Genomic DNA, 25517 nt, shown 5'->3' on the forward strand with positions numbered 1-25517 from the left:
GGTGTGCCTCTCTGACTCTTAGGGGGCTCCTCACTGGAGGAGTGGGCGTGCCTCTGACTCTTAGGGGGCACTGGAGGAGTGGGTGTGCCTCTGACTCTCAGGGGGCTCCTCACTGGGGGAGTGGGTGCCTCTCTGACTCACTTGCTCTTAGGACCCTCTTCTTCCTGTTGGGTGGCCTTGCCCAGCTCTGGTGTGAGGGCTTTTGCCTTTTTTATTGTCTTTTATTTTGTCATGTTTAGTTGTAGTCTCTTTGACACCTGCTCTTTTCTGGTGGGAGATGCGGGGGATGTGGATCCAGGAGAAAGGGGGGCTGGGGGAACTCGGAAGACTGGAGGGAGGGGAAATGGTCAGGATGTATTGTATGAGAGAGAAATCTATTTCCAGCTTTAAAAAAAAGAGAAGGCGGGGCTAGAAAGATGGTTCAGTGATTAAGAGCACTGTAGCTTTTGCTGAAGACACCAGTGTGATTCCTAGCATGTACATAGTGTGTGTGCATACAAGCAGATAAAACATACACACATATAAGTTAATAAATCTAATGTTTTTAAAGTAAGGCAAGCCGGGCGGTGGTGGCTCACACCTTTAATCCCAGCACTAGGGAGGCAGAGGCAGTCGGATCTCTGTGAGTTCGAGATCAGCCTGGTCTACAAGAGCTAGTTTCCAGGACAGGCTCCAAAACCACAGAGAAACCCTGTCTCGAAAAAAACAAAAAAAAAAAAAAAGATACCCAGACCCTGGGAGGCTGCTGTGAGAACTCAAGCAAGATCTTTTTTTTTTTTTTTGAAAAAAAGGTGTCGCAGCTTCTGCCACAGAAATTTGCAGAGCAGCTCATCCGAGTATACTGTAAGAAGAAAGACAGAAAGAGCCTACATGCTGCTCGGCAGCACTTCATTCAGTGGTGTGCGGACAGAGACTTCACCAAACCGCAGGTGAGTGACTCTATTCATGCCCTTGAACATTCAACAAGAAAGGAATCTGGGAGCTGGGGTGAGACAGGTCATATATAGTTCAGGTTGGTCTCAGATTTGCTATATGGCTATATATATATATAGCATATATATGCATATATGCTATATGACCTCGAATTCCTGATCCTCCTTCACCTCCCAAGCTTGGGAAGTACAGATATACAGCTGCATAGGGACCTGGCATATTTTTTGATTTTTAAGGAAAATCCAAAAGTGATCCTTTTAATCACTGAGAGGTTCTCATTTAAATTGTAGCAATATGGGGCTGGAGAGATGGCTCAGCAGTTAAGAGCACTGGCTACTCTTCCAGAAGACCTGGGCACGACGGCTGACAACCAGCTGTAACTCCAGTTCCAGAAGATCTGATGCCCTCTTCTGGTCTCCGTGGGTACCAGATATGCAAGTGGTGCATAGATATGCATGCATACACATAAAATAAAAAATGTGGGGGAAAAAAAGGGTGGAGAAGTGATTGAAGAAGGCACCGGTGTTACCCTCTGGCTTCCACGTGTGCCTCATGGTCAAGATCACCTGCAAACACACAATACACATGCATACACAGACCTATACAGTACACACACACATACACACACCATGCATGTGTATACATGATACATATACACGATACACATATATTACAGATAACACACATACACATGTACCACATACATATACGCATACCACACACACCTTTTTTTTTTTTTTAAGGAAACGGGAAATAAAAACACCACTGTGTGTGTAAAGTACCTTAAACCTAGGTATATTAACTCATCAGATGAGTTTGCTTGGTTTGTTTCTTGTCAGGTCCTGTGTTCAGTACCAGGATGAAGCAGTCCCTAAGACAGACATAGTTCCTTAGTACTCTGGGTCTCTAGGTGTGGACCACAAACACAAAAGTAAACAGCAGTTGTGTAGCATATTAGTGTTTGGTTAGATGAGAAAAGCCTGCCTCAGGAAAGCTTGCAGGCCAGCCCCAGAGGAGAAATCTCAGCGGCTCATTCAGTGCTGGCAGCGGGGGCTGATGATAGGGAGGCACTGAAACAGAAGCAACATGGGGATAGCTGAAAGGTCACAGAGAACACGAGCCCTTTCAGGAGCATTGTTGAGCGTGAGGTATTTTCTGCCATCCCGTGTGCAAGGGGCAGCCTGGAGCCATTGAATGAAATCTTTTTTGTTTTGTTTTGTTTTGTTTTGTTTTTCAAGACAGGGTTTCTCTGTAGCTTTGGTGCCTGTCCTGAAACTAGCTCTTGTAGACCAGGCTGGCCTCGAACTTACAGAGATCTACCTGCCTCCTGAGTGCTGGGCTTAAAGGTGTGTGTCACCACCTCCCAGCAAGTGAAATCTTTTAAATGCTCATTTTTAATATTTGCTAGAGTTGGAAGCAGAAGGAAGTGTGATAGAGATAGGGATTTTACAAATACTGCTGCTTTTGAGATGAGCAGTAGCAGCTCACAAAAGCTCTGTCTAGCCAGACCCAGTATGTTCAGCAGAAGACATTTAGCATTGGGAGATTTCCCAAAGGTTTGATAGAGCTAAATGAACAAATGACAGACAGCGAGACAATGCCCGGATAATGTCACTGCCTTCTCAGAGAGGTCAGGAGCGGTGGCCCCTTCCAGGAGCTGGAACCATAGAATGATCACAGCCCCTGAAAACCACGCCAGAGGGAATACCCAGGCTTCTCTGCCCTCCTCACCTCAGTCTGTCACCTGAGAAACCACTGGGCACAAGAGCCAGCCAAGGCCTCTGAGAAGAGCAGCTGCCACGTCTGAGTGGAGCATGAAGAGGTCATAAGTGCCTGAGAGTAAATGGGCAAAGAGCCATGTTCCAGGAGGCAGGTGGGTTAGAGAGCCTAGTGGCCTCCTGTTGGGTCATTGTGTTAATCTGAGGCAGCCTCTTGGTGGAAGGGTGGTGCATATGACTGGAGCCTATGTTGATAGGGCCAAAGAGGTTTATTTAAAGAGAAAGATTCAAATTCAGCAAGTAGTCATGGTCCCAGTGTTCCAGTTGTCATTTGTCCCCATCCTTCTTGTCCCCTGTTTGCAGACCTGGGTTATTTGTTTTATTGGAGAGTGGGGAAAAGAGAAGCAAGAATCCAGTGTAGCTTCTGTGTCTCCAAGAGTCCCATGAAGGTGTACGAACTCTGCCAATTCTGGGCAGCAGTGAGCTGCGTCTCAGCCGTGATGTTCTCACAGAGTACATACAACTTTGGATTTCTCTAGCAATCTATGTGCAGGACAAGGTTATGTGTGCCTGAGGTGCACCCCAAAATACAGTGATGGGAACTGGCTTTTCTCTGTGCCCTGATTTCCTCTCTCTCTTTAATAGGATGGTGACATCATGGCCCCACTTATAACTCCTCGGAAATGGCAGAATGATGATCCAGGTTGCCACCGAGAAGCATCCAAAGCCAAAGCACATCTAAATTTTAATATGCAAGCCGCTTCCTCTCTCCACAATTAAGTTAGGAAATATAATCAGAATCTACTAGTGATTTTTATTTAGTATTTTGAGTGTATGCATATGCTGAAGGGTAAGTCATTTTATTCAAAACGAAAAATGGTAATATTAGCATGAGTTTGCTATGCTTCCTGTGGAGGTTTGGATGAGAACAGCCACCATAGTCTCATATAATTGAGTGCTTAGTCACCAGGGAGTAGAACAGTTTGAAAGGATTAGAAGGATCAAGAGGGGTGGCCTTGTTGGAGGAGGTATGTCACTGGGGGTGGCCTTTGAGGTCCAATCTCTCTGCCTGTGGGTCAGGATGTAGCTCTCAGCTGCTGCCATGCTCCCCACCATTATGATAGTGGACTAAGCATCTAAAACTGTAAGCAAGCCCCCACTAGCTGCTTTCTTTTATAAGTTGCCTTGGTCATAGCGTCTCTTGACAGCAATAGAACAGTGACTAAGGCACCTACTATGAAAAGCATTAGCTTGTGTGTTTTTAGCATTATTGAAGCCTTTCTCCTTTAGCTACCTGTTTTCTCAGGATAACTCTTCCATCTATTCTGAACTCTTAGGACAAATGATTGCCTTTTGTTTTTAATTTATAAATTGAGACAGGGGCACAAATTGGAATTCAAAGTTGAAATAAACAAAATCTTAGACCCCCTGAGAGGTGCCCCTCACCCTGCTCCTCCCAGGAGAGAGAGCCACCGTTCCCTTCCATCCCTGCTAAGTGCTAGGCTGGGGGAGCATCGGACAGCTCTTTGTTGAGAGGAGCTGAGGCATGCCAGGCAATTCCTCTACCACTGACCCACCTCTCTGCCCCGTCTCCTAGTCTAACCCCCTGCCTGCTCTAGGAGGTGCTAGGGTTGGAGGGTTCCTCACACCAGATTGCTCCGAGTCTGATGTGGCTCCAGACAAGATCAACTCCTTTGTACTTGAAATCACTCCAGCCCCAAAGAACTCACCACAGCCAGCTGGGGACAAACCTTCTTCCACCTCCTCTGAGTTGGACTGCTCAGCTGTTCAGACAACGCCACAGACACCGTCCTGACTCCTCTCACTTGGAATTTCACCACCACTGCTTCATTGTGTTTACGGGTTTCAGAACATTCCAGACTGTGTTTGTGAACCTAGTGGTCTAGATGGCTCGGGTCCCCCCATGTAGCTAGCTGTTCCTAGCAGTGCAGAGCCATCGAGGTTGCGCAGACACCCATGCTGCTCTCCTCACCTGCGCTGTGCACAGCTTCACCAAGAACCAGGTCTAGTTGGAACCGAAGGGGGTGGCAACCAGAAGTGCTGGAGATGTGGAGATGCGGGTGGTAGGGACTGGGGCAGGAGCTGCAGATGACATCTTAGTCATGATACTCCCCTAAATGAGGAGGCAGCCCTGGCAGCGGGCAACTTGAATACACCGACAGGTTGCTGTGCCACCTCTCCCCTCTGGGTAGCCAGGTTCTATTTTGTTCACTCATAGGTGAAAGAGTATTTGGTGTGTCTGCCTCTGAGCTCATAAACGCACAAGGGAGGTGCTAGCTTGCCCCCGCTAGCCACATGCCTCTCTGACAGTCAGGGAGATGGCCGGAGGCTCTGCCTTCATGTGCCCAGACTCGATGTTGAGAATGGTATATTTTTCCGCTACTATTGCTTTATTTTTGCCAGTCTTATTTTTAAATCTTTGTGGTTTATTCTGGCATTTTGTACCTAATTTTGTACTGTGATATCTGGGAAACAACGCGCCCCTTTTATGCACAAGACAACTATATTTTATGCCTTTGAAGCTGTTTTCATTGTTGAGTACCTGTTTTCAAGATTGCATAAAAACGGAGATTTTTAACGGCTTGGCCTCTAAGTTACTGAACTGTCTGCTTGCTGTAAATAGGACCACAGGTTGAGTGATGGTGACTTCAGCTGGGTGAGGGAAACCGCTGCAGTGAAGCTGTCGTGAGTGCGTTTCTATCTTGAAACTGGAGGCATGCTCCTCAACTGCCGTCTCCTTACACCTGTGTGCCCGGTCTGGCGTCCTTTGCAAAGACACTCCATGGTGTCCTACCACTGTGTTGGGTCTGCACACGGTGGCATTGACAAGGGCCCAAGTACTTGGTTTTCCTCACAAAATAAGAGCAAGATATAGTTTGCTCCCTTCCAGCAGGAGGTTTCCCTGCATGTGACTGGATGGTGGAGCCATAGTTAACAAGGCTCTGGTGCCTGAAAATGACCTCCTTCCTCCCTCGAGCCCCTGGGGTCTGCAAAGGTTCAGCTTCTTTGCCCAGATAGACATATTGTTCATTTGTAGCTTTTCTCTCTCTCCCATGAAATCAAGTAACAGATGTGTGGGCACCTGACCCATTGGTGGCATCCAACCCCACCCATTGGCTTCTAGGAGAGACAGCAAGGCAAGGAGTAAAATGATGAATGCTTCTATGTTTTATTAGTTTCCAGTAGCTGAGCCCAGATTTCGGAGGCTTGAGAGCATTCTTCAAGTAAAAGTAATCTCTAAAACATACAAAATAGAAATGTGTGTGTTTGTGTGTGTGCACGTGTGTACACACCTGACTTGTTTGGAAGGATATGGAAATGTGTCAGTACAGGTTTTTGTTGTTATTTTGTTTTGTTTTTTGTTTGTTTTTTGGTCTTCTGAGTTCTCTAGAAATTGTCAAATCCTATAAAGACAGATGTCGTGCGTCTTCAGCAAGAGTGTCTTTCACACCTTCACATCAGCTCTGCTGTTCCTGCCCTGGGTTTTCAGGCCATAAGGAGGCTGGCTGAGAGCCACAGTCCACATGAGGGTTCTTCACCATCCTGAGTCAGGCAAAATGGCTGCCCTGTGTAGCAAGACCTGGGCAGCATCCAAAAGTGACCTGAGCATCCCCGATCCTGGGAGGTGTCAGCTCAGAACCCAGGCCTCCAGCTCCTCGATGCAGAATTGCTCCTGCCGGGCCAGCACTTCATTGTTGAAGGTGGCACAGGGGTAACTTCCCCCACGGTACAAGTCTCCATCCAGCCACAGCCCAAACTGGCCACTAAAGAGAAGAGGAAATGGGCCGTAGAGATGGCTCGGTTGGTACACTGTCTGCTACATAAGCATGAAGCTGCCTCCAGCACTAACATAAAAGGCTAGGCAGGTCACACTCCATCCGCAGCCCCAGTACAGGGAGAACAAAGGCAGATGGATCCCAGAGGTGCTGGCCAGCCAGTCTAGCTAGTCAGTGAGAGATCTCCGAAGATATGGTGGAGGTGGACCATGGGGCACACCTGATGTCTTCTTCAGTTACACGCACACACACACACACACCAGAAAAGGAACTGGCACAGGTGTAGCCTATGACTGCCATCGTCAGCCTTGGCAGCATTACCGGTGTATCCCCATCATAGCTGTTCTCATCCCTATACGAATTTGTCCAAGGTTGGGTCTCCTCACGTTGTACTCTTGCATCCAGAGCATTTTTTAAACAATCCATTATTTTAACTATAGACAGTGGTGCAGTCATCACCTCAACCCTGTTTTAGAGCATTCTAATCCTCAAATTTGACAGAAAACCTAGGCGGGAGGCAGGAAGTGAATTAGGAGTCAGCAATGGCTGGTGTACCCCGCTGCCTCTCCACGGAGCTGTGCTAACTGGGGAAAGCACACGTTAGTGTGCGTGCTTCAGTGTGGAGGTCACAGCAAGGTGAAGCTACCCCCTGTTTCTGTTCCTAACTCGCTCCCGCTCACCTCCACAGACATACAGGCTGTATTCTTAGCTAGATGCACATCTTCTAACCAGCCATGTCCCACGGGACTCAGAAATCTGGGGCTTTCCCATTGCATGACTATAACTTCATCCATGTGGACATTCCCAGAGTCGGTTCAGGCTAAGATGGCACTAACTAGTTGGTCCACGCTCCTCGCTTGACTTAGAGGAGGGTTAGTTGCATGTGAGCCACTGGGGAATGGCCGAGGGCCTGACGCTATAGGGCACTGAAGTCGGCCCAAAAGATTCAGCCTGCTTGCTCCACCCGCAGCCCCCTAAGGAGAGGAAAACAGGCCGCCCCAAGACGTAGGGTGACAGACACACACCTTCCACTGCCCATCATCAGTGAGTCCAGGTCTCCCTTCACGAAGAAAGAGTTACTTCCTGTCCACTTAAAGACCTGGGTGAAAGAAAAAGAAAGGCTGGGTTACTTTTGAGTGCTGTCTTTGCAGTCTGACTCCAAGCCACGTGGTGGCAGTGTTGTGCAGGAACCGGGAGCTTCTGGGCCCAGGGATTACCAGGAAGGACTGGGCTCCCGGCCTCAAGAGTTTAGTTTCCTTATGCCCTCTGTCTTGAATCCTCTACATCCTAGCAGCTCCTTCATGCTAGGGAAAAAAATCTTTGAGGCTTCCTGCTTTCAAAGATGGAAAGAGAAAAGGCCAGGCCTGGAGTTGGGGTGGAACTGCCTCCCAGCCAACCTATCTCGTGACCTGCAGGTCAGTAAGACTCACTGTGACCTCCTGTGACTTCTCCGTCCAACCCTCTGGGTCGCAGCCTCCTGTTGGTCTTGTCTCACACCATATACTGCCCCCCAGTCCTCTCTATAGTGACCTGAATGGCCCATCCCAAACCTAAATCACACTGTGAGTCTTGTACCTCCAGCTTTCTGATGCTCTCCACTGTGAAGGAAACAACCAGTTCTCCAGCCAGAGTGCACCCGCCCCCATCCCTTTTCTTTTCTCCGCACCGTCTTCTCTTACAGACCCACCTGAACCACACTGACCTCTCTGTTCACCAGAGCGTGAAGGTGCTCCTTCCTTATGGCCTTCCTACTCAGACCCCTCTGCCCCAGCTCCCCACAACCCCGTCCTCAAGGGTCATTTCTTGCCCTGCAGTCTGAATGTCATCACCGAGAGCCCCTGTTTGATTTCCCTTGGCATCTACCCCCTCGGAGACAGCTCCATTCCTGTAGGAAACTTACCCCTATCCACCCCTCTACAAGGTAAACTCCCGGAGAACTGCCCAGCTGCCCTGCTAAACTCCTGAAATAAACGAGTGAATATTCAAGAGCCAAATTAGGCAATAGAAAGGCTCCTAAAGGGCCCCAAAAGTAAAGTATAGTATATTGCTTCCTGTAATTAGAAGCCTCAAACGCTAGGAGGAATGGAAAGATAAAGGACCAAGCTGGGAAGGAATGAGATAAAGTGAACAAGTGACCAGAGAAGACAGGCTCCCAACACTTTCTCTGCTTTCTCCAAGATAAGCATTGCTACAGAAGAAACTAAGACAAAGTTGGTTGTGTTACTTGAACAGCAGTACAAGCACTGGGAATTCGTGAAGGGCACCAGGCCAGGCACAGACGAGGATTAAGGTTTTCAATGTATGGGATTCTTACAGGCTGGGGAACGGTGATCCCTTGAAAATACTGGATTTCAGCACTTACACAGCAGGCACAGTTAGGCATTGGGTAGAACAGAGGACATAATGAACAAAACATCCGCTTCATACGACATTTCAGGAGGAGACAGATAAATAAGAGAAGTGGTGTGTTAGGAACACTAGCGAGGAAAGCACTGTGCAGAGGGACGAAGGATGGCCTGAGAAGAGCCACAGAGGAAACAAGGGTAGTCATCAAAGACACCCGAGTCCCCGGCTCTGATGACAGGAACCAGCAGGAGGCTCCAACAGGAAGAATCCAGAGCTTTGAGGTCCTAGTATGTGCCACAGGAAGGTGGTGGGGATCAGCCTGCAGTCTTGGTGACCCGGCATCGCTGACCCCTTTGCTTCTCTCCCAGGAAGGGGAGGTGGCTACAGTTGATGGAGGCTGAGCAAGAGGGCAAATGCTTTTTGTCACTAGCAAGGCCATCCACACCCATGTGACCATCTTGGTGTGAGACTGTGAGGCAGAGTGTACTTGCGGGTGTCTGTGCACTGGAGGGGACACCTCTAATAGCAAACAAAAACATCCAGAACTAGTTCTCCATCCGCCAAAGTGTGAACAAATAGTTCTTCAAGGACACACTAAGCAAATACATGGTCTGCCTCACACTCCGACCCTGTCCACCTCTGTGGTTCCTACATGCGTTACCCCCCCCCCATCCTCTGTCTCCAGAGTGCCCTGCCTGAATTCACACGCTGGGTCTGGGGTCCACATCTCCCTTCACCACAGACTGAGTTAGGCGGGTTACTCAACCTCTCTGTGCCTAGGCTCCCTCATCTGTAAGATGGGACAATGATAACAGTGGACCCATGTGGACCAATGATAACACATTTGTTCCCCTGACAGTGTTTCTCCATGTAACCCTGACTGTCCTGGAACTCACTCTGTAGACCACCCTGACCTTGAACTCACGGAGATCCATCTGCCTCTGCCTCCTGAGTTCTGGGATAAAGGTGTGCACCACCACCAGTCAGCTAAGGATTTTTTCCTATGATTGAATGTGCCATTTTGTGAGGTGGTAAATGCAGACCCGTGAGTTACTCTCATGTCTACTTACGGTAAAGGCTGTGTGCTCTGCCTGTCGCACAACACTCGGCAGCTTCAGTCGGTCAGCAACCCAATGACAGAAAAGGTTTATATGGAAGAAGCTTAGGACTTCCCACCTCTAAAAGCCCCAGCTCTCCTGCGGCTTGTGCTCTCTGAGGCTCCAGACACCTGTCCCTGTCACTGATCATATGGGACCTGAGCACTGAATCACTCTCCCCATTCTTTCCCAGTTCCCTAGTGAACTTCATGGTCCATCCGTCCATCCGTCCATCCGTCCGTCCATCCATCCATCCGTCCATCCGTCTCCTCCTCAGTTGCAGTCTCCAGCTGCCGTCTTCACGGTCACATCTGGCACTTGTCCCTAGCAAGGAGTGCAAGGAGCCTCTCCAGTTCATCTCAGATGGCCCTCTCCCTCTCCCCACTCCTTCCTGTTGTCCTACACATTGTTCATTTGCTGTCACTGCTCCAAGTGTTTGACCTCAAGGAGACCCTCTCCTCCATGACTGCGCCTTTGCTCACCCTTCATTCCCTCTGGCTTCACTGGCCTCAGGCCCACTCTAGGCTCTGTGGTCCATTTGGTATTTTCGTTCCGTCCTACCCCTTTCTCATTGTTTCCTGTAAATGGGGCCTGCCAAGAGCTGGGTCTGAGAACACTGGCTGCTCTGGTAACAGCCTGGCCAAAGGAGAGCCTTACCCTTCTTAGAAAAGGACAGGCAGAGATGGCCTCTTCCTGCCACTACCAGACTGGCATGCTCTCTGGGGCTCCCCTTCCCAAACACAGGGACTGTGTGACTCCTCTCTCCTCCAGCCTTCATGTGCAGACCTCACAAGAGGCCATTGGAAGCATCCTCCTCCTCCTACACCTCAGGTCCTACCTGCACTCAAACCCATCTTGTCCTCTCTAGCCTCCCTCGCTCAGCTCATGACTCCAGGAGATCTTGATGGGCAACTGAGGGCACTTGCATGCCCACCATTGCCCTGTGGAGGAGTGGACAGGAGGCAACCCCGCACGGGGACTGAAGCTGGGGGCCTCTGGGATCCCCAGGGCTGTGACCTGTTGTAGCCTTCCTCCGTGACAGAAGGTGGGAACCTCACCTTTAGCTGTGGGGCGAAGGAGAAGAGAAATGTCTCGCCAGTACCGTAGAAGCCTTTGCTGAGTCGGATAGCTGAGGAGGAGAAGGCACCAAACATCTGGAAAGCAGAGAAAAGCACACGAAAGGAACTGGGTTCCACCAGCCACCTTCACGGGGCTTGAAAATGCACCCCCAGTCTCCAGGACTCCAGGGGGAGCTGAGTGGAAAGCTGGGGATAGGGCATCTCCAAGGCCACCAGCCTGCCCTCTTTCCCACACTCCACAGGAAGAATCCTTGCTGGTGGCCTCCCCTGAGTTGTTCTGACTCTTTGTTAAATCCCCACCATGTGTGTCTGTCTGTCTGTCTATCTTTTCCTCTTCAGGCTCATGCTGTGTAACCAAGTCTGACCTAGAACTTAACCCCATGAGAGCCTTCACAGCCATGTGCCATGTCCAGATTACCCTTTAAGAAAGTATGTCCATGTTGTATGAATGTGACTATGTTCATGTGTGTGCATAGGTGTACACACACACACACACACACAGACACACGACACTTTCCCATGCTTATGGAAGCCAGCGGCCCATAAGGACTCTCCTCCTCTGCTGCCTTCCACAGGCTTTCACCACATCTGGAACTGACCATTGAGACTGGCAGTCCGGCAAGCGCCAGGCTCCTCTGTGTCTGCCTCCTAGTGCTGGGGTTACAAACATATCCTGCCACACCCAGCTTTCTACATGACAGCTGGGAATTGAACTTCGGTCCTCACGCTTGCACGGCAAATACTTTCCTGACCGAACCATTACCACCTCAGCCCCAAATATACTTATTTCATATAAGCAATGCCTCTCGAAGAGCTGCAATCATACACAAGCAGAAAGAAAATGAGGTAAGCCTTAGTCAAATCCCCCTCTTCCTCCCCAAGCTGACTTCTGTCGCTTCCTCCTGGCACCTGCCCAGTGCCGGTGCACAGACTTTCCTATACCCCTACCCCCCACACAAACTCTTCCCTCTCACTTTCTGCACCAGCTTCAAATGTACGGAAGAGCGAAGGGCTGGGGCTGGGACTGTGTTGGTAGAGCGTCTGCCTGGCCTGTGCAAGGTACAAGGGGGAAACCCTGTACCACCGGAAAAAAAAACACCTTTTAAAGTTCAAAACAAGTATAGATTCCTTCTGACTTTGAGCAAACAGGGAATTTGCTCTAGTTCACATACTGGCTTTAGTTTCTTAGGCCCACTTGACTGTGATACCATGACATTCGTTCCTAATCCACCAGCCCACAAGAAAGGGGCTGACTCTCATATAACCCCAGTGCCATTATCACACCCAAGAGAATGAGCTATAATCCTGGTATTATCTATTTGTGTCGTTGTATCTTCATTTGTTCCCGATCAGCTCAAGAATGTACCTCCCTTCTGGCTTTAAAGAGAAAACCACGCGTTTTATAGCTGTAGTTTTGCTTCTTGCCTCTCACCTGCCTGCTATGTGTCTGGTTGACATCTTTTGTGGGACGGCTCCTGGGGTTGGGGTGTGGACTATCACAGTGTTACATGGGGCAGTGGGGTGCAGCTGTAGGCCTAGTGCTAGGAGAAACTTCTTATAATACATAGTGCTCTACCACAGAAGAGGCCCTGTCGGAACAGGGTAAGTTTCTTGGCTCTCGAGCACAAAGTCTTCCCAGGCAGACTCCTGTCTAGGTGGTTGGGACCCTTGAGACCTCTTCCAGCTCTGGTATGTTCCTTCTGTAGAGGAGCATTTGAAACCAGCTCTCAGTCCCTCCCACTTTCTGCATGGAGAACCTGCCAGAAATTCTATTGTTGGAGTGGCCACGTGAACTTCAGGCAGAGCTATCAAAGTTCCTCTTTTGGCATGTAGCCTTGGCTGTCTCCTCTGGCTTCCTCCAATCAGCTGGGGATATTTTCAAAATATGCCTCCATCATTTAGATGTAGATCGTCTGCTCGACCTTTGCAAGATCCAGAGGTGGTGACATCTGCCTGTACTCAGCACTGAGGAGACTGAGGCAGGAGCATCTGGAGTTCAAGGTCAGCCCAGGCTATACATAGGGTTCTGAGCCAATTTGTGTTTTAGTGAGACAGAATAAATCAAAGCAGCCCACAGAGGCAGGCAGATCTTTGTGAGTTCGAGACCAGCCTGAAGAACTACAAGAGAGCTAGTTCCAGGACAGGCTCCCAAACCACAGAGAAACCCTGTCTCGAAAAACCAAAAAAAAAAAAAAAAAAAACCAAAAAAAAAAAAAAAAGCAAAGCAGCCCAGCCATGGACTTATGCTTGCAAACATAAGGATGCAGTTTTGCATGGCCTCAGTGGTTGGTTGTTCAATGCCCCCCTCTAGCTCCCCCTCACCTCACACCCTCCCCACCCCCACACAGGAAATCAGACCATTAACTCTAAGCCTTCTGCATCATTTCTGGCTTGATCTCACTCTTCCACATCACCTAACCTGGCACGCAGAAGTGGCTTCAGATACAGGAATGAGAAAATGAGGGCCTGAAGTGGGTCAGGTCTCTGCGCCACCATCAGTGTTCCTGACCGGTGATAGAATCGGTCATCTCTGTTTTGTGCTTCTCACTCTGCCCCGGGCAGTATCCACTTGTCTGGTTGGGAGCCCCCGTGCCCTGACCCAGCTCACCTGCCCATCCTGGTCTCTCAACACCAGCAGGACTGGTCCACTGTGACCCTCCATCTGGCGGTACAGCCTCCGCAGACTGAAGCCGTCCTTTGATGTGCAGAAGACCAGACTCCAGGGGCGGCCACCGACTCTTGGGGGTAAGTGGAGACCGAGCTGGAGGCAGAGCTGGAACTGAGTGAAGGGACTGCCTCCATCTTCCCTCCCTCCTCCCACCTTGCAGCCTTTTACTCTGTCCAGAGGCCCCATAGCCATTAGCTAGCCTTTGTTCCCATTTCATAGATGAGAAAACTGAGGTTCAGGGAGATGGAGAGTAGATGGCAGAGGCAGGATTCCAACCCAGGGCAGACCTCGGGGGACTTGCCTTGGTCACTAGTACTCTGCCATGTGTCTGCTCCACCCCAGTCTGGCTTTAGTCCCCAGGACCCATGTCACCCCTGCTACGTTCTCCAGCTCTGCCCAGTGAGAAGGGTGGCACTGGTTGTGACTAGAGAGGACAGGAAGTCCAGGGAGAAAGCATGATTGATTCAGGGTAACCCGGAGCTGGGGACATGGTAGTTGTGACTCTATCACCCCTGGGTGTGGCTAGGATAGGGCTGAAGTCCTACTACATAGAATGTGCCCGAACCTGCCTAATCTCTGAGGCGCCCAGGACCCGGCTGGCTTCTGTCAGCTGAGGCTCCACAGGGTCCTGAGGAGCCGGGGCTGGGACTGCCTCCTCCTCTTTCTTTTCTTCCTCCTTTTCCTCCTCCTCGCCCTCCTCCCCAGACAGGGTGTCCTCCACCTGGGTGGGCTGTAAAGATATAAAGATTGAAGGACACAGGGGTACCAGCTGTCACCAGATCCTGGGCTCAAAAGCCAGGGCTGCCTTGGCCCCTGTCCAGACCCCTGCCAGCCCAGCCCAGCAGAGTGGGGAAGCACCCACCACAAGCAAGACTCTGTCCCTTCCTCCTGACTGGCTACTGCTAATGAAGGAAGGGGGTGGGCAAAGGCCCTCACAGTGCCTCTCAGATGGGCACCACCATCTGTTGCCAGTTTGCTCTCGCACCAGGCTCCAAACTAAGCCTGGAAGAGGGCAGAAGGGCAGGTAGGAGTCTGGTCTGCTGCAGCTGTGTGTGTTTGGATGTGAAGTAGTGGCTGAAACAATCAATCACAAGAAGGGCAGACGTTGGCACCAAGGTCCAGAACTCTGTGCCCAGGCCTGTGTGATGAGCCTGCTGGGAGGGGTCTCTCTGAATTCTCCCTGTACCCTGAGAAGGTACCACTGACTTCTAGATCATACGGGGAAGCTCTGGGGCTCACTTTCAGTCAGTGAAGAGATGTGTGCAGTCTCTTGGCTCCCCGCAGAGTGTGTGCTCGCCCACAGGAGTTGTATGTTGCTTGAAATAGAGGTACGTGTGTGGGCAGCTTGGCGTGCTGACTGTCAGTGCGCTTTGAGTGAGCTGGGGTTATATACACACGCGTGGGTATCAGTGGGCACGGATGCTAGTGTTGTCATTCTCATTCACTTAGCTGAGCTTCCAGACTTTACCATGGCGTGTTTGAGTGTGTGTGCTCACACATGTGAGCAGGCCTGAACACAATAACATAAGGTCTATCATAGAAGGAGACACCCATCTGGGAAGGAATACCAGTACGCCCCCTCCTTACCCCCTCCATTACTCAGGTTCACACCTGCAGAGATCCTCACTGTGGAATAGTCTCCCCAAAAGGACAACAACAGTGGTCTGTCCCCTTGGGGGAGGGTGTATCAGGACCTTAGGGTTACTCCAGGTCCTAAGTCAGCCCTTGTTTTAAAGCCCCAGCCAGCTGGGAAGGACTTGAGTGAAGTAAACAAACACACACACACACACACAAACACACACACACACCCCTTCACCCTAGCCTGTGCCCCTCCCTGCTTGGAGATTCCACCTCCTCCCCAAGTGAACCCCCAGCCTGAGCTGAGCCCTTACCAGCTGAGTGTACCGCCATCTTCGGCTTTTCATTCTCCTGTCACAGCCCAGGACAGGGGCCGGTCCTTGGCCCTGAGGGAGGAAATGCTGCAAGGCAAAGTCAGTGATGAGGAGGTGCCTGGGCACTCCCCTCTGGCTCCATGCCTACTCAGCTGCCCTTTGCTCCCGCTCATCTGTGAGCCCCAGACCAAATGGTCCCTGGGTGGGTCTGTGAGCCACTCGACATTCAAGGTCTCATGAGCATCAGCCACATGGGAGTCGTACACAGTAAATTCCAGTTGTGAATTCTGGCCACTTCAGTTTCTTCTCTAACGGTCTAGCCTAGACACACTGATTTTTTTCCTTGGATACCTATGGCCCAGACTAAGGATCCAGGACCCCAATTCTATGAGCAGCTGAAAATAAAATCATTTGCACACTAAGCCTCAATTTCCCAGTACGTAATATTTAAAAATTATCAAGTGAGGAGCAGTGGCACACACATTTAATGCCAGCACTTGGGAGGCAGAAGCAGATAGAGCTCTGTGAGTTCAAGGCCAGCATGGTCTTCATATAGAGTTTCAGGTCAGCCAGGGCTACACAAGGAGACCCTGTCACACATGTCTGGAGGCCAGAGGGAAACTACCAGAAGTCACCTCCCACCTTCCACCTTTACGTGGGTTAAAGAATTGAACTCAGGTCATCAGGCTTGCATAGTAAACATGCTCACCCACAGAGCCACCTCACTGCCCCGCTATATAACATTTAACTCGCTGGACCAGAAACCTCAGAAGGCTTTCCAGGACTGGCAGCCAGCAATTCATGTCCTCTCAAAGCCAAGGAGCTGCTGTGTGTGTAGCAAAAGCCTGAAGGGGCATGCCGGGACAAAAGAGCCAGCCTTTGAAGGACAGTTTTCCCAAGGGTGTGGCTCAGCAGTAGGTGCTGTTTAGCCTGCATAAGGCCCTGAATCCAATTTCTAGGATAAAGAGAAAGAAAGGGAAAGGGAGGGAGGAAGGGAGGAAGGAAGGAGAGGGAGGAGAAAAGGAAATGAAGGAAGTGAAAGGAATGGAAGGGAGGGGGAGAAAAAGAGCACAGACTATAGCTCAGGGGTAGTGGTGAATCACAACCCCCCCACATACCTCTACTCTCAACCCAACACAGGTCCCTCCCCTCCAGGGTAGCTTACTCCCAGTGTGCATAAGAACCTGGGAAAACGGGGAGAGGAAGAGAAGAGATTGGAGGGAGGCAAGGGAGAGGAAGAGGGAGGGAGGGAGAGGAAGAGAGGGATTTACCCCTTATTCAGTTAAGCAACCTTGGGCAGGTTTTCCCACATGCTCCTCATCTGTAAGCACAAGCATCTATCTCGTGAGAATGAAGATAATGCCCGAGGATCAGGATGCCGAGCCTTCATCCTCCCTCTTCTGTGCTGAATTCTGTGTGGGAACCCATAGCAGCTGATGTTCAGTGCATCTGGATAAATGCCAGTATTTATTACACCTGCCTCTTGGAGAAATCCAGTGACCACTCCCTGGCAAGAGGCCACTTGGCCTCCACTTGGGATCCTCAATCAAATAAGGTGAGGCGCAGTGGGGGAAGGGAACCCCGGGAGCTGGGGAAGAGGGTAGCTGATGATACTCACCCCAACAATCCCTGATGACCCTCCGATGGTCTCCTCAATCTCTCAAAGAGAAGGTCACACTCAAAATGACCTATCTACCTCACTGTCTGGACACGGTGACTCTGGTCCCAACTTCTGTCCTCTCTGTGTGACTGGTGTCTCTGACTGGCCCTGGCTCCAGCCCTTCTCCCTACTTCTTATACCTGCCCCGAGGCAGCAGGCCCTGGCCCCATGCCAGGCCAGTTCCAACTGAGAAGGTGCCAATGATTACCGTACATCAGAAACTCAAATCACACAAACACACTAACAAGACCTTGTCGACCCCGTGGGTCCCAAGCTCCATTGCCATCAGCTGAAAGAGGGGGGGAAGATACCAGATTTTGTGTCTCCAACCTCCTTCTCACTGGCTCCTAAATACCACTGGTTGCCTGATGCCCGCCATGGAGGTCAGTCCTCTAAATTGAGGTTAGAATCTGTGACATGCAATTGACACAAGAAAGGGCTATCCTGAGGGTTCCCCACGAATCACCCCAAGCTGGATCATTCCCAGGCGGGATAAGAACTTTCCTCTTTGGCCTGGGATACATTTGACCTGGGGACATTTGGCAAGGTGTCTCACAGGAAGCCCACACAGTGTCTGGCACACAGTGGGCACACTGCTAGAAGACTGTCCTGTTGGCCATCAGGTGACTTGGGCCTCATTCCCTCCAGGAAGTGTGACCTGCTAAGGACCTGTATTATAGGGAAAACAGGAAAGTGAAGGGCCCTGTTGTCACCTCAAACATGGCTGTTGCAATGGGTGTTTGAGCTGTAAACAGCGCATGGTCACAGGCCTGGCGCTTCCTCCTCCCTTCACCCTGTTTCTTTCTCTTTTTCATTTTTTGTTTTTTTTGAGACAGGGTCTCGCTATGTAGCCCTGGCTGTCCTGGAACTCACTCTGTTGACCAGGCTGGCCTCGAACTCACAGAGATCTCATGCTTCTGCCTCCCCCATTGCCTTTTGGAGTCCCCCTTTTCCTCCCACATTTAACACCTGAGCACCAAGCTCTATGACTGACCAATGTGCTTGCCTGGCTGCCCCATCCTCATGTCTGGAAGATTCAGTGTGTCACTGAACAGGACTGTCCCTTGCCGGGTCACAGCCCCTTAAGAGATGCCACCGTCAGATCCCTTGCGGCCCCCTTCACCTTTCTCCTCCACCAGACCTTGCTCAGCTCCTTTCAGAACACAACCTTCACCCCCAGGAATGACTTTTATTTTGTCTTGTGCAGAAAATTGAACCCAGGGCCTTAGCATGCCGGGCAAACATCCTATAATTGATCTATGTCCCCAGATCTTTTTCAAGAGAGGATTTTGCTCCATAGCCAAGGCCGACCTAGCATTCACTGCAATGCCTTGAGATTTTGTGTGTATGGGGGGGGGTATTCATTTTATTGCATAGGTATGAGTTATTTGCCTGCTTGTCTGTACCTTCACCGTATTTGTGCCTGATGCCCAGGAGGTCAGAAGTGGGGTATCGGATCCCTTGGGCCTAGAGTTACAGATAGCTGTGAGTCACCAAGTGTGTACAGGAAACTGAACCTGAGTCACGAGCAACAAGCGTGAGCCATCTCTCCAGCGCCTGCCTCGAACTCTTGGTCCACCTGCCTTCACCTCCTAAATGTGGAAATCGTATGTGTTTAGCACCTCCAGGAAGAGTTTAAGTATACAGTAGAGGGGAAAGGTGAATGGGTGTGGAGCACCCTCTCTTGGGGATTATTTTCAGTTGTGAAAACAGGCTTGCAAAGGGTTTCGGAATGTGAGGGAATGTTTTCTCTACTCTGATAAGAGCAGAATCTAAAATTCAGTATGATTTTAGCAACATAAGAGAAAGGGGGGGGGGAGGAGAGAGAGAGAGGACCAAGAGAACACACTTGTGTTCACCAGGCCACACGGCTATTCTCTGACTCCCAGCTGGGTGTGGAGCCAGTGTGACCACTCCCGCCGGCACACTGGGAAGTCAGTTTCCAGTTTCTGAGGTCACTTTTGCATCCAGATTTTATCCTCCTCAACCCTGCCCCCCAGCTGATGTCTTCTGCTGGTTGGCCCATCTTCCTCTGCCTTCCTAAGGGTTAGTGGAGGGTGTGCCCTTCCGAAGCCAAGCTGGCTCCCTCCACTCTCCTGACTCTGCTTCCTCTTCCTCGCTGATCCCGTGGTCTCCCGTGAGCATGCCACTTCCCCTACACTCTACCTCTCCTCACTCTGTCATGTCCTGTGGCTCTGTCCCCACACCTCTGCACTGTGAGGCCCCAGCCGCCTCCTCTCAACCTGCCCGACTCCTTGGCTTTGGCAGGGACCACTTTCTCTTCTTTTCACTGTTTTCTTGAGCCAGAAATGCTTAACTTTCTGGTTCTGGACCAGCTTTCCTCTCCCCAGACCCTGTCCCTGAGTAACTTTCTCCAGTTTCAAAGTGAATCTTTTCTTTTATTGAGACAGGGTCTCATTGTAGCCCAATCTGGCCTCAGACACACTATGTAGCCTATGATGACGTTGAAACTCTGGTCCTCTTGCCTCCACCTTCTGAGTTCTGGGATGACAGAGGCATGGACCACCACGGCTGGTTTTATGTGATGCTGGAGATGGAAGCCAGAGCCCTGTGCATGCTAAACGAACATGCCACCAACTGAGCAACATCTCCAGCTCTCCAAAGTGAATATTTTCTTGACTCCTCCAGATCTTGTTGCTGGCATGGCCTCGCATGCCTGTGCCACTGCTTTTCTGGGTCTCTATTTGGACATCTCCACAGATGCTTCAAACCCACCATGTCCTATGAACTGAGTCTCTCTTGCCCTCTGACACCTCCCGGCCTGTCCGTCCCGCTAAAGCAAATGGTGCTATCATTTGCTCTCTAAAACAGTGATGGGGAGAGAACTTGACATCACTTCTCTGTGTCCTCTCTTCCAGCCAAGAGTGACTGGTTCTTCAAACAGAACGATCCTTTCTCCATGGCTTTTAGATGCATCCGAGTTCCCTTAGCTCCCAGAGCCAGTATCTGGACTTGTCAGTGAAGGGACCTACTTCCGGACGTAACTAGATGGTGTGACTTCCTGCTTGCAAGTTTCCAGTGTTTGTCTCTGCATCAGTGATAATCCCCTGCCTATGTCTGCCTGCTTCCTGCTTTCCACTCTGTCTTTTCCTTCCTTGTCTCCAGGGGGCTCCAGCCACACTAACCACCCCTCCCCAGCATCTGTCACACTTTCTCCTCCTCCAGGGACTTTGCCCTTGTTCTTCAGTCTGCCCCAGATTCTCTTCCCAGGCCCTTTGGCTAACTCGGCATACAGGCCACCTCCTCAGAGAGGGTTCCCAGATAATCCTATTCAGGGGGGTTTCCCTCTCATCCCCTAATCAGCGGCTTATTTCTTTCATGATTTGTAGGATGAAAACAACCTTCACTTTAGTTAGAAAGGGACACCTCCTCTTGGCTTCCAGGAGTTGGCTTCCATTTTTTTCCACCCTCTTGGTCAATTTAGCAGCTTGAATGGGAGAGCTCTGGGGTCATTGTCCCCTTTGTTTCTAACGACCTGACAGTAAAGCTATCATTGAATGCTTCTTCCTTGATCAGCAATTTTTACAACACCCACTGGGTGCTTCAGACGACTAGTTTGTAGAGGGTGTTGGAATAGGACAGCCTGTGGTCAAACGACCCGAGCCAGGCCATTGCCACACTGTATGGCCCTGACTGTGCACGCGGGTGCTTTGCATTGCAGTTTGGGCAGGGTTGGTGACAGAATCCCCTTCTGCTCCACTCCTCAATGGGTGACTGAGGGCTGCCTGTGGAGCATCTGCCAGCTCTCAGGTCGGCTGGCCAGTGGGGACTAGGGCTGGAGCTGTTGGCTGGACCGCTTTCACGTGGCCGCCTCACGAGACGGAAACTTCCTCTCCACATGTCGCTTGGATACCAAGGATGAATGAAGAGCAAGAGCACACGAGTGTGAGAGAGAGGCCGTTTCACAGAGGTCTTCTACCCAGACTGAAGGGCAGGAAGCAGACCCTGTGGCTGTTGGAAGTATCGGTGTCACTGTGGGAAGATCAATTGGTTGGATGGAGAGCATCAAGTCCTGAAAGGTGTCCTCCGACCCTCACATGTGCACTGTGGCATGCGTGCCACACACGTTAATAATAATAATAAAAGAGCAATTGGAATGTATATCCACGTGCTTTTTTTTTTTTTTTTCGGAAACTGCGACCAGAGAGAAGTTCCTACATGGTGAGGGCTGTAGGGGAAGGCAGAGGTGAAGAAAATATAAGGAACCCTGAAAAGTTAGCTACTCGGTTAAGAAAAAAAAAAAAAAAAAAAACACTGTTAGGAAAGAAACCACGCCCACCAGGACTAGGGTCTGTAGGACTCAGGGACACAGTCTTCAGGTCACGCCAGCCTCCATTCGGCCCAGAACCTGCCTCCATCTCCCAAGCATCCAATGGTCTGACATCCATAAGGCACAGCCTGAAGTTTCATCGCAAAGACCTTGAAACTGGGGTGGGGGAGGCAGGACTCTGCTTGGGATCGCAGACGGTCAGGGTACGCAGAGTTCAGTATGCACGCGGGGGTCACTATGACAGCGGTCAGGCAGCAGAGGCAGGAGGAGTCCAGTACACTCTGGAGACATGGGGTTCGGGCTCCATCCATCCTGGTTCCTTCCTCCGCTGACCAAGAGCCGACCGCGTGTCTGGTCATGCTTCAGTTTACCGTTCTATAGGATGGGGTCGTTTGTCATGCCCAGCTAAAGGGGGCGGAGTTCGCGCAGGCTCAGCACCCGCAAGGGGCGCGCGGCGCGGTGCTGGGTGTGCATGGATGCTGCTGGCTCTGGCCCTTTGAGGTCCGCGGGGCCTCTGCCGGGAAATATCCTCGCCTGCCGTCCACGAGGCTCCCACAGCGACGCCAGACTCTCAGGATCCACAGCCGGGTGCGATCTCCCAGCTCGCAGGGGAGCGGCCAGTGGCCAGGAGTTGCCCGGGCCAGCCGAGGCCGCGGCTGCCCGGGCCTGCCTGACCCTCGAGGGGGTCGCTGTTGCCTCGCGGATTCCTCCCTCGCTCCCCGCCCGCGTCCCTCCCCGCTGCTCCCGCCGCGTCCGCCTTTTGTTCGCCGAGCCGCGCGCCCCCGAGCCGAGGCGGCGGGGCGGGGAACTGGCGGGGCTGCGTGGGGGGCGGGCCGCGCCGGGCGGAGCCGGGGCCCTGGCCTCAGCCGGACTGGGAGTCCGAGGCGGCGATCGCCGACCAGGCGGTAGCCGGGGTCCGGGCTCGATCCGAGGGCGCGGCGAGGCGGAGGGGGCGGGCACCGGGCGGAGCCGGAGCCGGAGTCGCGGTGCCTGGAGGAGATCGGGCCGCGCGCTGCGAGCACCAAGTAGCGGAGAGGACGCGCGGCGCGGGCCAGGGCCCGAGCGCAGTCCCCGGACGCAGGAGGCCGGAGCCCAGTCGCGGCCTGAGCAGCGGGAGCGCATCCGAGACCCGCCGCAGGGACCCCCAGACCGGCCGCTCCCGGGCCATGCGCGCCGCTCGCTGAGAGCCGGGGAGGCCACGATGGAGGCGCCAGCGGGAGAGTCATCGGCGAGGGGCAACTGCCCCCCGCCTGCACCCGCGCCCCCCACGGAAAGGAAGAAGAGCCACCGCGCGCCGTCGCCAGCCCGGCCCAAGGACGTGGCCGGCTGGTCTCTGGCCAAGGGCCGCCGTGGCACAGGCCCGGGCGCCGCTGCAGCCTGTGGCGCCGCGTCCTCGGCGAGGCCGGACAAGAAGGGGCGCGCGGTGACGCCCGGAGCCCGGGGCACGGGGCCGCGAGTGGCCGGGGTGCGCACAGGGGTCCGCGCCAAGGGCCGCCCTCGTCCGGGTACCGGGCCGCGCCCGCCGCCGCCGCCGCCCAGCCTCACCGACAGCAGCTCCGAGGTGTCGGACTGCGCGTCGGAGGAGGCGCGCCTGCTGGGCCTGGAGCTGGCGCTGAGCAGCGACGCCGAGTCTGCGGCGGGTGGCCCTGCGGGGACCCGCACCGGGCAGCCACCCCAGCCCGCGCCGTCGGGGCAGCAGCCTCCGCGGCCGCCCACCTCCCCGGATGAGCCGTCGGTGGCCGCATCGTCGGTGGGCAGCAGTCGCCTGCCACTCAGCGCCTCGCTCGCCTTCTCCGACCTCACCGAGGAGATGTTGGACTGCGGGCCCGGCGGCTTGGTGCGGGAGCTGGAAGAGCTGCGCTCCGAGAACGACTATCTCAAGGTGGGGACCTAGCGGGAAAGGGGAGTCGAAGGGTTTGGGGGAGGAGGACCTTACCATCCTGGCTCAAGCGCCCCAGGGCCTGAGGCCCTGAGGCCACAACCGGCAGCTTTAATACTGAATAAGCTGAGAGAGAGTGCCCCACCTCCTTTTGCTACTCTTCTCCTGAGGTACCCCTTGAATAAGACACCGACTAAAGGGCCCCGATGTGCACCCCCACTCCTCCTCCCCCGGTAAAACTGCCGTGGAGGATGCTCGATAAGTATGTTGGGGGGCGGGGGTTAGTCAAGTCTCTGCTGACCTCTGCTTTAGTCTGGGATCCCGACCCAGGTCAGCAGGTTCTCCTTTCTGTGGCCAACATTAGTGTGTCTGGCTGCCAAGGAAACCGTGGCTATCCTCTGGCAAGGAGAGCCAGAATACCATCCTAAGTCTTTTACCCAGGGCTTCCCCGGCAGGCCTGTCCTCGCCTGCCTTTTGGGGCGGGACCGGTTTGAAAGCATGACATCTGGGAACATCCCCTTGGCTGGAGTCCACTTCCGCCCAGTCTAACGGTCCCACAGCCTGAGAGGATGATGTCGTGGGAGAACTGGTTCAGAGGCCACTTCCTCAATCCCAGGATATTGTCTTCTGTCCATTCTGAGAGAGACTTGGGCAGACAGGGCCCTGTTCCTTGTGTGAGGAGGGAAGCTGCCCTCGTGGATAGGGGTATTCCCTTTGGGACTGGAGAGCTGCCTGGGAAAAACAACCGGCTGTGCCTGGGCACCTAGGTGCAGCCCATGCTCTGGCTGCCTGTTCTGTGACACGGTGGCAGCTATGGGGATAGCCCTGCCCTGGCTTCTTGACCTTGGTGTGGGAAGCTGGAATCTTCAGGGGCTGTACTGCCACTGCTGGAAGAGACAGCAGTGTTGCCTGCACTTGTCGGTTGAAGGCCTGGCACAACAGCCAGAGTGGCCTGGCCAGCAGCCATGGAGTTCACAGCACTCTAATGACATGTCTGCCCTGCGGCACTTAACTGCCTCCTGATTCTACCGTCTAGGAGGGTTTCTTCGTCATAAGTGTGTCAGGGCGTCGCTCTTGCCTTGCTTTGCATCCTCCGTCCCGTATGTTCTCAGTAAACTCCTGTACACTAGAGAGCACAGGTCCATCCAAGAAACCATCGTCTGCTCCCGGCTCCCAGCCTGAACCTTCCCCAGGACAGGCCTCCATTCTTTTTCTGTGACATGGGAGCATGAGTCTTGGCAAAGGCTGTGGACGATGAGGGGTTGGGTCAGCCTGTGGAGTCTTCTGAAGTCAGTGGTAAGAAGAGTGGGGGTGAAAAGATGGAGGCAGCCTCCTGGATGCCCCTCGCAGCTTCCTGCATCCCAGCCTGAGCTACTCCAGACCTGGACCTGAGTTCCTCACTCCAGCAAATGAGGACAACTCGTAGTTCTTGGTTTGATTTCTTCCTGTTCTCATCCTGGATCCCTTCCTTTGTTGCCAGGAAGTGGTCAGACAGAGCCCTGACCTCCATCTGAAGCTACCCATGAACATGCACGGGAAAGCAGTCCCAGGGATTGAGACCAGGACCCACCCAGGGACATTCCAGTTCAGAGTCAGGTTGAGCCTGGGTTTCTACCATTCATTCAGTGCTGGAGTCTTCATATACAAGCTCTGGGCCACTGCTGGATCTGTAGCTAGTCTGTGTGGTCTTGGGCACCTTACTTCCCGTGTTTGGAACTGAGTTTTCTCATCTTTTTTTTAAATATTTATTTATTTATTATGTATACAATATTCTGTTTGTGTGTATGCCTGCAGACCAGAAGAGTGCACCAGACCTCATTACAGATGGGTGTGAGCCACCATGTGGTTGCTGGGAATTGAACTCAGGACCTTTGGAAGAGCAGGCAATGCTCTTAACCTCTGAGCTATCTCTCCAGCCCGAGTTTTCTCATCTTAAGAGTTAAACAGTTACACACAGATCATCCTTAAAGATTAAATGTGCACGTAGTTAGAGCACTTGGCACATTGTATGTTTCTATCCTAGCCTGATATCACTTGCTGCTCTTGGGATGGAGAACGTGTTTCCTTGTGCATCTGTCACGTTCTTCTGTAGATTCTGTGGGAGCAGACTGGGCTCTTCCTCGTGACTTTGAATCCATCCATCCATCCATTCACTCG

The 25517-nt window shown here is 52.3% G+C and overlaps 3 protein-coding genes across 4 annotated transcripts in view; 2 read left to right on the forward strand and 1 right to left on the reverse strand.

Moving 5' to 3' along the window:
• Samhd1 (SAM and HD domain containing deoxynucleoside triphosphate triphosphohydrolase 1) overlaps positions 1–5869 on the forward strand; it is a 39561-nt gene extending 33692 nt beyond the window's left edge. Inside the window, exons 15-16 of the mRNA XM_005363152.3 lie at positions 792–929; positions 3297–5869. Of these exons, the coding sequence (XP_005363209.1) occupies positions 792–929; positions 3297–3431 (273 nt within the window). The 3' untranslated portion in view covers positions 3432–5869. The remainder of the gene's footprint in view (positions 1–791; positions 930–3296) is intronic.
• A 340-nt stretch (positions 5870–6209) lies between these two features.
• Positions 6210–15563, reverse strand: Tldc2 (TBC/LysM-associated domain containing 2). Of its 2 annotated transcripts, XM_005363030.3 has the most exons (6): positions 15531–15563; positions 14204–14368; positions 13579–13731; positions 10950–11045; positions 7474–7547; positions 6210–6436 (listed from the first exon to the last, which is right to left on the reverse strand). In XM_005363030.3, exons 1-6 carry the CDS (start codon positions 15561–15563, stop codon positions 6301–6303), a joined length of 657 nt encoding a protein of 218 aa, XP_005363087.1. In that variant the 3' UTR covers positions 6210–6300. The 2 variants fall into 2 exon arrangements, with proteins under 2 accessions (XP_005363087.1, XP_013207557.1); XM_013352103.2 differs by lacking the exon at positions 10950–11045.
• Positions 15564–21616: 6053 nt separating this feature from the next.
• Soga1 (suppressor of glucose, autophagy associated 1) overlaps positions 21617–25517 on the forward strand; it is a 64431-nt gene continuing 60530 nt past the window's right edge. The window contains exon 1 of the mRNA XM_005363031.3: positions 21617–23363. Within this exon, the coding sequence (XP_005363088.2) occupies positions 21954–23363 (1410 nt within the window). The 5' untranslated portion in view covers positions 21617–21953. The remainder of the gene's footprint in view (positions 23364–25517) is intronic.

Source organism: Microtus ochrogaster, linkage group LG8, assembly GCF_000317375.1.
Source record: "Microtus ochrogaster isolate Prairie Vole_2 linkage group LG8, MicOch1.0, whole genome shotgun sequence".
Taxonomy (NCBI): Eukaryota; Metazoa; Chordata; class Mammalia; order Rodentia; family Cricetidae; genus Microtus; species Microtus ochrogaster.

Excerpts from the sequence above, each read along its gene's own strand:
- Tldc2 (XM_005363030.3), bottom strand. The coding sequence starts at position 15,563 with ATGAAAAGCCGAAGATGGCGGTACACTCAGCTG. Across the intron at positions 13,732-14,203 it reads GCGCCTCAGAGATTAGGCAG|CTCGGTCTCCACTTACCCCC; the intron begins GTTCGGGCACAT and ends CTCTGCCTCCAG. Across the intron at positions 11,046-13,578 it reads TGAGAGACCAGGATGGGCAG|ATGTTTGGTGCCTTCTCCTC; the intron begins GTGAGCTGGGTC and ends TCTGCTTTCCAG.